This window comes from Gadus chalcogrammus, chromosome 13 (genome assembly GCF_026213295.1).
Source record: "Gadus chalcogrammus isolate NIFS_2021 chromosome 13, NIFS_Gcha_1.0, whole genome shotgun sequence".
NCBI lineage: Eukaryota > Metazoa > Chordata > Actinopteri > Gadiformes > Gadidae > Gadus > Gadus chalcogrammus.
Window position 1 is genome coordinate 4,838,097 of NC_079424.1, and position 14,591 is coordinate 4,852,687.

General features: G+C 51.1%; 2 protein-coding genes across 3 annotated transcripts; both read right to left on the minus strand.

Annotated features, from left to right (window-relative positions):
• Positions 1 to 850: 850 nt before the first annotated feature.
• larp4ab (La ribonucleoprotein 4Ab) lies at positions 851 to 11,462 on the minus strand. 2 transcript variants are annotated; one of them, XM_056605486.1, is made up of 15 exons: positions 11,025 to 11,462; positions 9,062 to 9,203; positions 8,006 to 8,255; positions 7,371 to 7,507; positions 6,967 to 7,070; positions 6,183 to 6,293; positions 6,008 to 6,061; positions 5,074 to 5,292; positions 4,646 to 4,746; positions 4,032 to 4,238; positions 3,847 to 3,898; positions 3,483 to 3,647; positions 3,251 to 3,393; positions 2,915 to 3,158; positions 851 to 2,799 (listed from the first exon to the last, which is right to left on the minus strand). In XM_056605486.1, the coding sequence occupies exons 1-15, from the start codon at positions 11,025 to 11,027 to the stop codon at positions 2,425 to 2,427; spliced, it is 2,307 nt and encodes a 768-aa protein (XP_056461461.1). In that variant the 5' UTR covers positions 11,028 to 11,462; the 3' UTR covers positions 851 to 2,424. The 2 variants fall into 2 exon arrangements, with proteins under 2 accessions (XP_056461461.1, XP_056461460.1); XM_056605485.1 differs by lacking the exon at positions 11,025 to 11,462 and adding an exon at positions 10,029 to 11,017.
• Positions 11,463 to 11,787: 325 nt separating this feature from the next.
• Positions 11,788 to 14,270, minus strand: pfdn5 (prefoldin 5). The gene is made up of 6 exons (XM_056605490.1): positions 14,161 to 14,270; positions 13,735 to 13,837; positions 13,450 to 13,481; positions 13,071 to 13,145; positions 12,862 to 12,967; positions 11,788 to 12,207 (listed from the first exon to the last, which is right to left on the minus strand). Exons 1-6 carry the CDS (start codon positions 14,224 to 14,226, stop codon positions 12,125 to 12,127), a joined length of 465 nt encoding a protein of 154 aa, XP_056461465.1. The 5' UTR covers positions 14,227 to 14,270; the 3' UTR covers positions 11,788 to 12,124.
• Positions 14,271 to 14,591: the final 321 nt, after the last annotated feature.

Consider the following 14,591-nt stretch of genomic DNA (forward strand, 5'->3'; position numbering starts at 1 on the left):
CAAAATCCTTTCCTCCCTCTCACAACTCTCAAATCTTAAATAGAGCAACTTTCAGGGAAATGTGTAGGGCTCAACTTTGCAACTCCCCACAGCCACAATTTACTCAGAAAGGATCAACACCACAGCAGTGTACTGTAATAAGAAAAATAAATAAAAGATGCATTTGATTTGCTGGAGAAAAACAAATAACTATTCCCCTTATCCCTGAACTTACGAAACTTGAAGACATGCTAGCCTAGGTTCATTTATAGCACTGGTATATATATATATTTATATATATATATATATAGCCCTGCACTCAAGGAGACAGGACAGCACCAGGGGAGGGAATGATATCCTCTAGCTCCACTCCAATCCAATCAGCCAATAAGAAGCAATTGCAAGGTCACATGGCCTAAACACCTTCCCGGTTGACAAACTCAAGCTCCACACCCATACCAGCCAACAGAAACTAATTAAAAGCCTTTTTATATGATTCTAAAAGTCCCTGTAGAGAGGATTGGGTGGTAGATGCTCCAGTGTGAGGAGGAAAGGCCCGATATCAGTACAGAAGGAAAGACTGAAATCTAAACACGATTTCTTATCAGGGTGTCTAAACTGAAAACCCACCATTTGGACAGGATTAAAACAGAGCACTTCACCACGCACTTCTCTCCAGTGTTCAGTACATTGTACCCAAACAATAAACTGCTTATAATAAGCATGTTATAAGAGCATTTTTTCAAATAAGCTAAACATTTGATGGTTAAAAAAACAAACGTGGCTGACTAACCGCACCACCCTAACAAATAAACGGGCACGGACGAAATGATCAATTAACAGCCATAACTTTGTGTTGTCCCTTGCAATGTTGTACAACATCATACTTTTCCTACGGCTATCTCAGCTGTACTTTGATTTGTTTCCAACAAAAATTATTTGTTGCTCACATACATTTCTCGTTAAAATCAGATTATATATAGCTATGTAGATATACAACACTTGACTCCTAGCATCTACTAGGAGATTAGGGCCATATTGGTTATCTTGAAAACTGTTCCACCAACAGGAAGGGGTTCCAAAGGCCGGATCTGGTACAGCCTTAAGGTACGGCCACAATGAACTCGTTACGCGCGTTAAGAGGCGTTGAAAATCAGCATTTTTGCATAGGGAACCATTGGTTTAGGCGCGTAGATGCGTTACACACGCTAAAGCAGCGCGTTAGGCGCGTTTTACACACCTAAATAACGCGCCCAACGCACTAACGCGCAGAGTTAAAAAAAATTGAACTTTTGACGCGCCTACGTGTGACACTTAGCCGCGATAGCCAATCAGCGTTTAGCTTGACCCGATGTCACTGGGAGAGAGACGGAGGACGCACAGAAGCAGAAAGAACATGGACGACCAAGTCATCGTTTCAGTGTGTGCTGAAACGATGAGGAGGTGGTGGAACTCACCAAGCTGTGAGCGCCTACGGGGGATGTCATGCACTAGAGTTTAGATTCTCTGCCCGAGCCCGAGCCGACCCGCGGTCCGTGTCTGGCCTATATTTCCCACCACTATCCTCGGGCCGGGCCTTTGATCTGAGGAGAAATCCATGCCATAAACAGAAATATTATAGGCCTTTATTACACTGGCCTTCTCAATGCCGTGGAACGCTCCGTTCACTAGCATGGGTAGCAGTCCGGTAACTTGGGAACCCCAGTGTCTTCGGTTGCTAAGCGACGTCAACGTCTTTGGCAGACCATTTCTCAGACCTCAGCGGACCGTTATTTTTTCGTTTTGGCAAGTAGCCGTGTAATAAGCAGGATAATGTATAGAACGTCGCCAGTCATTAATTGAAAATAAGCCCCTTCAGGGCGAAGCAAGACAACTCCGCTGGGCGGGCTCATCTAGCTGCGTAGGCGCGTTGAACCATTTTTGTGACACACAATGATCAAGCGTCAGGTTAGGGGCGTTACGCGCATACGCTTTCAGTGTGGCCGTACCTTTAAGGCTTGCTCAGACCAGTTCAACCCTTGATCTGAAGGGGGGGGGGGGGGGGGGGGGGGCTGCGAAGAAAGACACCGCCTGTGGCGAAGAGTCGAGACGGAATCAACCTTTGGAGAAACGCAACCAGACATCAAGCCACCGCTGCCAATCGCATACAGGCAGAAAAGAAGAACCTTGTTTACCATGTAGCGTTAGCATCGTAGCCTTCTGCCGTTTACCGAGCAGCAGGGAAGGTGGAAGAGAGACCGATGGCCGCCGTGTCGTCCAGAGCCGTAACCCTGCTCGAGGGAGAGGTCAAAGTTCACAACGTGAACCCACAGCGGTGTGACCTGGTCTGAATGCGCCCTCAGGGTCGTGGGGTTCCTCTTGAAGAACCCCATAATATATATTTCTCTCTTTATACATATAGATACACATCGTCTCTGAGTTCATGAGGGAGCGGCAGCAGCCCTCCTATTTGGGGGACCGGGGGGGAATGTTCTGCTCCTTGCCGCTGTGTCGGGGGGCCCCCTGGGGGGCCACGCGTCTCCCGGGAGGGGGGGCACGGGGGCGCTCCCGGCCCTTCAGGCCCGAGGCCCTGGGGGGCCCGCTGACCCCGCGGTAGGAGCCCAGGGGCTCGCGAGGGGCCCGCACCTCCCCGGGTTTCTCGGCCCCCCGTCCGGCGCTCTGGTTGGACGGGGTCCGGGGGTCCTCCGCCTTGTTGACCCCCAGCTCCCGCAGCGGTTGGGTGGCCTCGGGGTCGGGGGAGGAGGTTGGCGAGGGCGGCCGGGCGGGAAGCTCCTTGGCGGGCAGCTGGCACACGGCGGCGTAGCTCAGCTTCCTGGACTCCTGCAGGGGACCACATCAGAACAGGTGAGGACAACACAGACCTGGGGACACGAGAGGCCGCTAGACCAGCCTCGTGTGGACCAGGTGGTGGGGACAGGGGGACGGGGGGACGTACCAGGACCAGGCTCTGTGTGGGGGTGGGGGCTGTAGCGGGGGACCCGGGGAAGCGGCAGGTGGTCTCTTTGTCGGGAACAGGTTCTGCAGCGGGCGGAGACCCGGACTCGGTGGGGGCCTGGACCGGGACCGGGACCGGGGCCTGAACCGGGCCGGGGACGGGGACCAGCTCCTGGGGAGGAGCAGGCTCCGCAGTCTCCGGGGGACTCTTGGTTTTGGGGGGCGTCTTGGTTGGCTGAGAAACACTGAGCAGGGAAACAAAGCACCGTCACCAGTTACTCGCGTGTCCCCTCCGGCGTGGGTCGGGCCGCGGGGATCCGGTGGGGGCGTGGCCTACCTCAGGACGGGCGTGGCCACTATGAGGGGCGTGGCGGGGGCTGGTACGGGGACCACGGCAGCAGGTACCGCCGCGGGGGGGGCGACGGCGGCTTCAGGGGCTTTGGGCGGCCGGGCCTCCCTCCTCTCCTCCTTGTTCTCCGCCTGAGGGAGCAGAACGAGGCTGCGGTGAGCGGCCGATCGGCGCGACCCCAACGCTTGGGGGGGGGGGGGGGGGGGCCAGAGGTGGTTACCTTGTCGGGCCCCCAGCGGCCCCGCACCACGTCGGACAGCCGCGTCTCGGGGACCGCCTCCTCCTGGGTGCTGGTGACCACGCAGCCCGGCAGGGGGGGGAAGCTGGAGGAGGCCAGGTCGAACTTGGGCGCGGGCGGCTTCACCTCGATCAACGGGACCGGCCTCTGCAAAGAGGAAGCCCTCCGTTAGTCCCCTGAACACTCATTAAGGCCGTGGAAGAAGTGGATGAATTAAGGCCCAATCCCATTTCTACCCCTCACCCCTCCCCCTTACCCTTACCCCTTCAGAACAAGGGGGAGGGGTAAGGGGAAGGGGTAAGGGGTAGAAATGGGATTGGGCCTTAGTCAGAGGGAGTGAGCGGACCAGAGTGCGATCGTCCTCCCGTCTCCGCCTCATGCCTCTGGAACCGCCTCGCCTGAGGAAGGGTGAAGGAACACGACAACAGTGAGACCACTGGACTCGGAACCACCACTCAAGCCCCAAAGGACCGGTCAGCGTCTCTAGTCTGAACGCATGAAAACACAACCATGGGATGAGAGGTCACCCACCTCCCACGGCCGGCCAGGCCCATGTCGCCTGGAGGCAGGTCCCTCATGTGGAGGCTGGGCATCACCACCGCCTCCTGGGGGGGGGCCCCGGCGGCCCCCGGGGTCTGGGGGAGCAGGGGGCTGGTGGGGGCAGACCCCCCGTCCCTGGAGAGCCCTGGGATCAGAGCGGGCAGGGCCCCCGGCCTGGGGTGGCTCTTCCCCTGGAGGCTGGAACCAGAAACACGACCACGCCCGCATTAGCAAGCCTCAATGATTATAACCCAACATGGGTCAATGTTCATTAACTAACACACGTTTCATGTTATGTAATTATAACCCATACACGCTTCATAGTTTATAACCCAACATGGTTCAATGATCATTAACTTACACGTCTCATGTTATGTAATTATAACCCAATACACGCCTCAATGTGATCATCACTCGACACCGGTTTCAATGCTATGTGGTTGTAAACCAACGCATTACCTATTACCTATTTTACACCTGAACTATTGAACCCCTAGTTCAGCCCTGCATCTGAACCTTGTGTGACAAGAGTGAGTAGGAGGGTTAAGGTAGGTAAGGGTTAAGGTGGGTCAGGTAAGGGTTGAGGTAGGGTAGGGTTAAGGTACCGGCTCCGGTTGAAGGTCCGACCCGCGGGGGCGCTGCCGGACCCTTTGTAGGGGGCGGAGCCGTTGTAGCTGTTCGCAAACCCGCTGTTGGGGAATGGGGCCTGCAGAGAAGGAAACGGGTCAGCATCGGGACGCATTCACTACAAACCTCAGGGCTCAAGCATGGACGCTTGACTACAAGAATACACATTTATTATAAATGATCCAGTTTAAAGAGAGAAAAGTGTAGACCGTAACTGAACCGACTACACATTACTGTAGTCGTAAGAGAACCCTTCAATAAGGACAAGTGCTGTTTCGTAGTTACAATGTAAAGTATCAGCATATACTCTGTATCGCCCGCTATTCAAGTTCAGCTCTACGTAATGAACCTGTCAGAGTGACTTCACATCAACGCGCCCAGCTCAACGTCCAGACCCGCAGCTCACCAGCGGCGTCTCGAAGTAGGGCGTGGCCGACTGGTTCCATGAGGGCGTGACCAGCGGGTAGACGGGGTACTGCTGCTGCTGGGGGCTGTACACCGGCTGCATGTAGAGGGGCGAGTTGAAGGCCGGCTGCGACGCCGCGGGGGACCGGCTGAACGCGCTCGAGTCCACGCTGCGGAAGCCGTTGTTGGCGAAGAACGCGCTGATGGCTTTGATGCGAGCCTGCGGCCGTGGGGGGAACGAGAGGACGAGGTCAGAACGACACGAACCGACTGTGACGGTAAACCCCAACAACAAGAGATGCAGTCGTACAGATGATGACCTTAAGATCCCCTCAGATATAGAGATCCGAGTCATAAGGCCATGGAACACCGGGCTGACTAGAGAGGGGGGGAGGAGAGGGAGAGGGAGGTGAGGAGGAGAGGGAGGGGGAGATGAAGACAGAGGGGGGGGGGGGGAGAGAGAGCAGGACTGAGAAGAGGTGGAGCAGGACAGAGAGAGAGAGGAGTGAGAGAAGGGACAGAACCTCTCCAGCCAGCCACACTGAGCCTGGGTCCTTCCAAGCGCGATACTGTTCATCACTGGGGGTCTTTCAGGACCACCACTCACAAGCTGACTGATTAATGAGATCAAGAGAGCTTGGCTTAAGGGCAGAAGAGGTCAAACTCTGTGGTAATGGCAACTAGTCCAATGAGCCAACCCCGTCCAGGGTCAGAGACTCGTGCAGATAAGAGTAATCCCGTCTGTCGGGAGATATGGCCGGCTAATGATTCACCCAGCAGCAGATGTTTGCTTTAGAGGGCCTTCCTCTGTGTTCCCAGCTCCACGACTGACAGACTTTACACGTAAAGTTACAGATTAGACACAATCTGCCTCTAGGTTAGGAAGTTTGAACACTGAATGAATTATGAGTTTCTTCCAATATCAGGGAACTCACCATGATGGGTTTTCCCTGGAACATTTTCACCTCTTCCCGGAGGTATTTGTAAGCCTGGGGAGGAAACCGAGCAATATAAATAAGTTCCCCGGGTGGGGAAGGATGATTTTCAGTCAGGCGTTATCGTCATGGTTACCGAGTGGAAACGGAGCTCAAAGGGGAACACGTTGGTTACCTGCTGCGCGTCCGTGTCCGACTGGAACGTGATGTACCAGTTGCTGTTGTGGGCGAACTCCACGCTGATGACTTTTGGACAGCTGTCACTCTTGAACAGAGCCTCCACCTCCTGCAAGAGTAGAACAGATCCAACCGTCAACACGGCTGACTTAGCGCGGACACATTACTGCCGTAGTACAGACATTACTGCCTTAGCACAGACATTACTGCCTTAGCGCAGACATTACTGCCTTAGCGCAGACATTACTGCCTTAGCGCAGACATTACTGCCTTAGCGCAGACATTACTGCCTTAGCACAGACATTACTGCCTTAGTACAGACATTACTGCCTTAGTACAGACATTACTGCCTTGGTACAGACATTACTGCCCTAATAGACATTACTACCTCAACCGGTTGTGACCAAAGCCGGGTTTAATACAAAGCGGGTCATCAGTCAGAGACAGCCCCAACAGGTTAGGGGATTAATGATCTGGAGGCGGGCCAACCCACAGGTTAAAGGATTCATGATCTGGAGACGGGCCGACCGACTGGCTGGACCACGCCCAGCCTTGGGGAGGAAACCCCGGTGACAGTAAACCCCCGCAGGGGGGGGGGGGAACACCTTCTGGGATGAGCTGCACTGCAAGGAACCACTACTGTCACATGCTGGAGTCATGTGATCATGCAGGGGTCAGACGGTGGCATCATGTAGGTTTCACATTGTGCAGTCATATGATGATGCAGTGGGTCACATGGTGGTGTCATGTGACCATGTAGGGGATCGCAAGGAGCAGCATACCTCCACCGGGGTGGTCTCCGGCACCTCCCTCAGGATGATGATACAGCGCTTGTGATTGGGTCGGACCTTCTCTCCGGCCTCGTCCACCTCCAGCATGGGAGAGGCTGTTTGGGGAGAGGAGAAGGAGAGCGTCAGAGGAGGCGGTGGACAGGAAACCCCGGTCTGGACGCCAACCCGACACGTCGCCGGTGGTCATTTAAAAACAGCTCGCTCAGTACAATTGTACTCGAATATACATTCATGTTTTAAAGACTTGTTTGGGTTCCAAGAGTCAACCGTTTCCTGTTTGGTCGATAGCGGAAAAACAATACTTGATTGACAGTTTCATCGTCACCCTTTCTACATGCCCCCCCCCGCCCCCGTCTTTAGAGCGTCCGTGTTCTTTGTGAAGCAGCGTACTGTACCTTTAAGAACCTCCAGGATGAGCTCAGAGTCCGTGGTGAGCACCTTGATGTCCTCCATGCAGGCCAGGGTCCACACCGGAACAAACTGGTCGCTGTCCATCTGGGACATCAGGTAAAGGTCCTTACAGAGGTTCTCTCTGCACGGGGAGGGGTTCACAGGGGGCTTTGTTAAAGGACATGCATTCCTCCACTGTGAGAAAAAAAAAAAGATACTGCAGCAGGCCCAAGCTGCTGTTGAATATTTATCCCCCTCACTAGCCTTAGCATCCAGCTACAATAAACATACTAGTATTGGGTGAGACAACTGCATCCTACGCTATAAAAGTAACGATGGCCTGGTCTTCTGATCCCCCTCAGACCTCATGATCTGATTAAACCATTGGACACTGTGCTGACGAGAGGGGGGGGGGGGTCCTTCCAAGTTACTAATCATCACTGGGGGTCCGTCACGCTCACAGCTGACCGTTTAAAAAGGTCCGCTTTGGAGAAGTGGTAGTGGACTATTGTATGGAATTAAATTAAAACTCGACTTTGTACATCACACCATTCCATGGAGGCTTCAAACTCCAAACGGATGGGGTTGGACTCTGGACAGAGCGGGTCAGCCCAGAGCGGCAGCAGTGTGACTCTCTCACCTGGAGAAGCAGAACTCCAGCTGCTTCTTCAGAGACTCCCTGAGGTTCTCCTCAGACATAGGCTCCTCCTTGACCAGCTCCGCGTCGGCCAGGCCGCCCCCCGGGGTGTCGAACAGGGGGTACCCGAAGTCCAGCGGCTCGGCCGCCCCGTTGGTGAGGCCTTCCACGGCCAGCGCCGGGACGCCATCGGAGGTGTCCGAGTACTCCGTGCTGTAGCCCTTGTCATCAGAGAACGCCACCTCAGAGAAAGCTGGGAAAGGGTCACAGGTCAGCGCAGTCCGGCAAACCGACTTCCATGTTTGGGTGTTGCCCGTTGTTAATAAAAAACCATTAAGGGAAGTGGAAGTCCTGTTGAAAGAGAATGCTTTGTTTGGCAACCTTGCCCGCTCTACCGACCCTACACCAAACCAGACAAGATGTGGCTGCTTTCCTCATTCCAACATCTAGACCTTCTGTTCAGCCTCATGGCAGGTCAAAGGCTCGCCACTCTCATAGACACTGAATTAGTGACTTGCCTAATCATTTTCTAAAAATTGAAAGAAATGTGGATTCCTTTAAAACTTTGGTTCAGACATTTATCCAGACTGCATTCCTTTCCCAGCCGTTACCTGGAGGTTATGCTTAACCTTAATGCGTAACTGACAGATGTTTATAATTGGTTGTCTTGTATTTTCATTTGGGGTTGAAGAGTTACCCTTGTATTTTTTTACTTTATATTTTAATGATAATGTTACAGGCATATTGTTGTCTATTATTCTTGTTAACAACAGACCCATCAAAAAAGAAGATTGTGGCATTTTAGTTAATGAAATATTTCCAACTGCGTGTTTCGTCATTTTTTTTTGCACAACTCAATAAATACTAAGTAACTAACCGTTCACATGTCGTCATTAAACCGACCTGTAATGTGATTTCATTTAACACGTACTCCAGATTTGGTCCGATCCTAATCCCATACGACGGTTTGTAGCGTAGTGATTAATAAGAAGTGCATCATCCGAGGGGGCTTCTGAGTAGAGGGGGGTAAGTGGGGCTCCGGTGGCCGCGGGACCCTACCTTCAGGCCCCTCTCCTGAGGGCGAGGTGGGCTGCAGCCAGCCCGGCTCCTCCGGTCCCCCCGCCGGGAGCCCGTTCTGGGGGGCGGGGATCTCCTGCCACACTTTAGCGTTGGGGTTCAGGCCTCCTCCCTTGGTGGTGACCTGGAACAACGGGGAACATTTACATTTAGCAGACGCTTTTACCCAAAGAGACGTACAATAATTACGTCAATATATCGCTATATACATATATATATAAATATATACAATACAACAATATATCGCTGCCGTTACAGTAAGGACGTTCATAGAACCAAGTGTCAAGCCACAACAATGGCTAGGTTATTCCATTCCCCGTATACAAAAAAAAGATAGCCATGATAAGATGCTAAGTATTATTTTTCAAGTGTCAGGATGTACAACATACAGTAAGTGCGTAAGAAGGCTGTTGGGGTTAAGGGGGGAGGCTATGCGGAGTCCAGGTGAATTCTGGACGAGTGAGTCTTGAGTTTATGTTTCTGTCCTGCGCTTCAGATCCCACGGAGGAACGAGGGAACACAAGCTGTAGCACAATCCTGCTTCTTACGCTAACCTCTCAAACAAGTAAACCAAATCCACGACGAACTCATGGAAAGTTATTTCACATGATTTCAGTAATGGGACTATTCTATTCGAAAGTAGAGACTTAGCAAAAGCTGTCAGATCCGGGTCAGTAATGTGGTTTGAACGTATTCCACAGACATTTGTTATCAAAGATGCAGATAATGCATCGCAACGAAACGATTCCAACTTCTTCTAATGACTTAAGGCCATTACAGCATTGCGTTTCCCTCACCATATGGTACAAACCCATGACATTGCCAGTCAAACAGTCACATGCACCCGCAGAAAGTCTGCAACTGGGCGGGGCCAAGACCTCCATTGTCACAGACTTCGTACAATCCGATTTAAAGACAATAATATTGCAAATGAAACATAAAATATCACATTATCTGTTTCCTTTTCGTTGGGGTGAAATGACTCCATCTCGGTTTGCGTTGGTCTGCTACACGTCACTCCGGTTTGCCCTTTTATGGAGCAGCGAGGGGAACCAGGAAAGAGCACATGGCGAGCAGCATGAAGTCGGGCTGCACACCCTTCCTCATTCGTTGAAAACTACATCCATGTAGCGCCGTGCCGGGTCCATAAGCAGGACATACCCGTCCGATAGACCACGGCGGTCTCCATGAAGTAAGGTCGAGGTGACGTTATTTAACCCGGGCCGACTCTGGCCGGGACAACATGTGCTAAAAATGGGCGCTAATGCCCTTCCAGACACTCTTACCGGGAGGTTGCGTAAGCAGACAGACGGTCTGTCTCACTGCCAGGCGGTCTGTGTCACTGCCAGACCCGTCTTTCTGTACAGAAGGAGTCGTGTCTCACAGCCAGAATGGCCCGCCTCACAGCCAGACCCGTCTGTCTTTACAGAGACTGTCTCACAACCAGGCGGTCTGTCAGTCTATTACCATGAAGACCCAATCCAACTAACGTCATTTTTTGGTACATTTTTCCAAAACTAGGACATACACTGCAGGTATTCGCATTTAAAGCAATTTGAAGGCCAGGAGATTTAACATGGAGACGGTTCTGTGCCGGAACATAAGGGAGATGAACCGTGAGGTGTTGGAGCGAGTCTGCGGTGACAGAACGCGCAGGAACCCGTCTGGTTTACACAAGTCGAACGGCACCAGACAAGACTTAACACGTCTAAATGTAGAGACCCGTGCATCCAACAAGTCTACACACGAAGTGCCGACATTTAGACGTCTACAGTTCTACCACCAGCCCGGGGTCCGGCCCCCGCCGCTAGCCGCAGCACGAGGGGGACGCGCCGGAGCGCTCCGTCAAACAGGTTGTCGCAAGTTAGCCAAGTAGCTAACTCGGTGCTAGCTATGTGCTAGCTCGATGCTAGCAAGGGTACGCACCGCGAGGCCCCGAACTCACCATGCCGCTGGGTTCTGTGGTTCCGCTGCCGTCCTCCACCTGGCTTCCCGTCCGTAGAGTTCCGTATATCCCGATCTTCGTACTACTAGCTACCAGCGTGCGATGTGGACCCTGGCTCTCCCCGCACCGCTCCACGCCGCTCTGCTCAAAGTCCCCCGGGTTCAGAGTGCACCGGGTTCGGCTCACCAAGCGGAGCTTTCACCTTCCTGAACGGAGCCGCGAACTCGCTGGACTAACGTGCTGATCCGGGGTGAACTCGTTCCTCGGTTCGTTCAGCACTCCGTCTCTGATCCCCTCCCCGAAAAAGAATGTCTGCTTCCTGACTATAAGAAGATCCAAACCTCGTGTTTCGGGAGCGCCGGCCAAGGGTACAAAGCTTTAAATTGGCGGCGCTGCACAGCGACTCTGACAGCTTCGCCCTTGCAGTCTCCCAGCGGATTGGCTGCTGTTACCACGGGGGCCCCGCCCACACCGAGGCCCCGCCCACCACGCCCCTGCCCTGGCAACAGCGCAGCACGCGCTGCGCAGCAGGGAAACGCTTGAGTGTTGAATGGATTCATCATATGAATATTCATGATGAATGGATTCATCATATGAATATTCATATGGATATTCATTTAAATATTCATATGGATATTCATTTAAACATTCATATGGATATTCATTTTAATATTCATTGGAATATTAATTGATTGCATTTATTTTCGTGGTTAAATCGGAACTATATCATGGTTCAAATGCTGTTTGGCAACTTGTTAGAACATGGTACAAAAGGATTCCAGGTCAGAAAAATGTTGTTCATTCAATCAGTTTATTTCAAATAACTTGCCCAGAATAAAGATTTGGATCGAATTTCTTTTTAAGTTCAATAAGTACACTTAAATTAAATCCTGAACTAACCGTCATAGTATACGATTCTTTATTTGAACATAACGCCAATGTTGGATAAACTGAGTAAAACGTGTCCCTGTCTCTACAGAAATAAAAACATTTTATGTATTCTTGTGAACTTTCCAATTATTCTATTAAATGTGGATGGTGATATTGTCCAGGCAGATATTCACACGAGTCCATTGACTCAGCAGATGGGCCTCAGGTCATCAGGCTTTAGCAGCCACTGCTTGTGAGGCCTGCTGGCTCTGTTGTAGCTGCTGGATCTTGATGTTCATAACCTCGATCACGGCTGGAGAGAGAAGCACAGCACAGCATGGTGTTAGGGGCATCTAGGCGGGTGGCTGCCTGCTCTAATATACAGAGGGTCACCTGACCCACGGAGGGACACCTGACACATGGAGGGTCACCTGACACACGGAGGGTCAACTGACCGAGGGGTCACCTGACACACAGAGGGTCACCTGACGCGTGTCTTTGTGGACCTTCAACAGGGAGGTCTGGACATTCTGCAAGAACTAATTTGGCCTCACTGTTTTGATTGCAAACTACAATTTTTTTCTGTTTAGACAAGCATGATTTCTAGGTTTGGCCGATGAAATACTATTCATTTAAAAAACCTGTACTGCAAATAGGCCAAATAATTTTATATTTATTTATTTATTTATGTCTTTAAAAGGGCGGTGACTTTGAAGAAGCTGGTTTGACATGAAGCTGAAGTAGATGGTAAATGGAATGCATTTATAAAGTGCCTTTCTCACCATTGGCCACTCAAAGTACTTTAGAATATTGCCTAACATCCACCCATTCATGCACTCATTCACACACCGACGCTGGTGTCAGCCATGCAAGGCGACAGCCAGCTCGTCGGGAGCAGGTCGGGTGAGGTGCCTTGCTCAGGGACACCGCGACACTTGAGAAGAACGGAAGAGGACTCAAACCCTACCCTGCTTCATGCCGTGCTTCTCCTGTAACGCCGGCTGGATCTTCTCGATCTGCTTTGTGAGGAAGTCTATTTTGCGTTTGAAGAATGCTTTGGAGTCGTCCACATTCTGAAAAGGTAAACCACAAAACGGTTTAACGAGATCCGTACAATCGACACCCTGCTGAATATTGTACACATAAACAGGGAAAACATCTCGAAAGAACCGTTACCTTCTCCACATAGTATCCTGTCCCCACATCAACGAGAACGTGCTCCACGTCGTTCAGTGTTCCCGGGACATACATCTGGGGAGCATCTGTTAAGGACAACCGTACCCCGAGATGGAATCATATATACAGCTTTCACCACCAACTTTAAACTAGTGTGATCAAATGTCAACCGATCACAGTCGGTCCATAAGCTTTTTGCTTCACAGAAATCCTCCCATCTTGGACCAGAGTGTGCAGACGGACGCCCCACCTCTCAATGGTACGACATCAATAGACCGGACCGGTCCAGATCTGCACAACAGACTGGACCGGTCAAGACTTCCACACCAGACTGGACAAGAGAACCACAACAGACTGGATCTCCACAACAAAAGGATACAGAGCTGGTCAGAGGAACGAGCAGTTCTTTTCCTGTGATTTTATTGAGAAGAGGAAAGAAAGAGAGAGAAAGGTTCAGTACGTTTATACAGACTGCAATAATAGTTTTAACCAAGAGAATGGCTGTAAATTGGCTTTTTATGTATGGGACACATCACGTCATTTAAGTTTCTACGTAAAATGATGACAGCAGTGCTGCAAGATGTCGAGTCAATCAAACTAATAAATTGCAGACATATCGCTAGTAAAATAGTGTATCACAAGCACTGCCGTGTTACTAGCTCACCTTCATTGCTTTTGTTCAGGACGTTAAGACTATCTTTGGCCTCCACATACTTGGTCTGCACCACTTTGAGTTGACCTATCGATGATGTCAGGAACTCCACCTCCTGGGGAGTAGAAACACGAACAACGAGAATCAAGACAAAGCTTAACATGGATGGAAACATCTACAGAAATGCGTGCATTAAACAGCTGTGGACGATTCCCATCTACAAATGTAAGGACAGGCAGAAGAACGACGAGAGCCCTCTTATCATAACGTTAGAGGGAACATCTATCAGGGGACTGAGGAGACAGACGGGCGTGACTGACAGGCTGCAGCCTTTCTCCTCCAAACACCCCCAACCACCCGAACAAAGCGCCACGGGTAGACCGCACGGACAGATACTGAGAAGATACAGTGTATATGTTGTAAATAAAATCCAGTTACCTGATCAAATTGAGTTTTTAGTCCTTCCAATTGCTGAAGAGAAAGCTCAGTCAGATTGACCGCCATGTTGGAAGCGTGAGGAGGCGAGGCTACCAAACAGGAGCGTGTCCGGGTTAAGCCGAGCGGCGGGGCGGCTGCGCGTTGTGCGAGCAGCGCCCCCCTCTGGTATAAAACAATATTTGTTTCTAGAGACAAACGATGCATCCAAAATATGCTTTTAATTTATGCTTTAGCATCAGTATTATGGACTAGAAATAACAATTGTCTACCTGGCAAATCTATTAAACTGTGTACAATGGCTTACAATTCAACTCAACGGCATAACTTGGTATGTACACACTAATGACATGAAATTATGTTCAGTCAAGGTATCATATCTATGCAAGATAACCTCCAGTCATTGATTTACTATTCAGATCCAGATACTGAGG

What these genes read in the sequence shown, in the direction of transcription:
- larp4ab (XM_056605485.1), bottom strand. Translation starts at nt 10,067, where the DNA reads ATGGAGTCATTTCACCCCAACGAAAAGGAAACAGATAAT. An exon ending in TCCAGGGAAAACCCATCATG is followed by an intron (nt 5,293 to 6,007) that starts GTGAGTTCCCTG and finishes CCACGGCCGCAG; the next exon opens with GCTCGCATCAAAGCCATCAG. An exon ending in CGGACCTTCAACCGGAGCCG is followed by an intron (nt 4,239 to 4,645) that starts GTACCTTAACCC and finishes TTCTGGTTCCAG; the next exon opens with CCTCCAGGGGAAGAGCCACC.
- pfdn5 (XM_056605490.1), bottom strand. Translation starts at nt 14,226, where the DNA reads ATGGCGGTCAATCTGACTGAGCTTTCTCTTCAGCAATTGGAAGGACTA. An exon ending in TCGTTCCTCTGACCAGCTCT is followed by an intron (nt 13,146 to 13,449) that starts GTATCCTTTTGT and finishes GATGCTCCCCAG; the next exon opens with ATGTATGTCCCGGGAACACT. An exon ending in GAAGCACGGCATGAAGCAGG is followed by an intron (nt 12,208 to 12,861) that starts GTAGGGTTTGAG and finishes TTCTCTCTCCAG; the next exon opens with CCGTGATCGAGGTTATGAAC.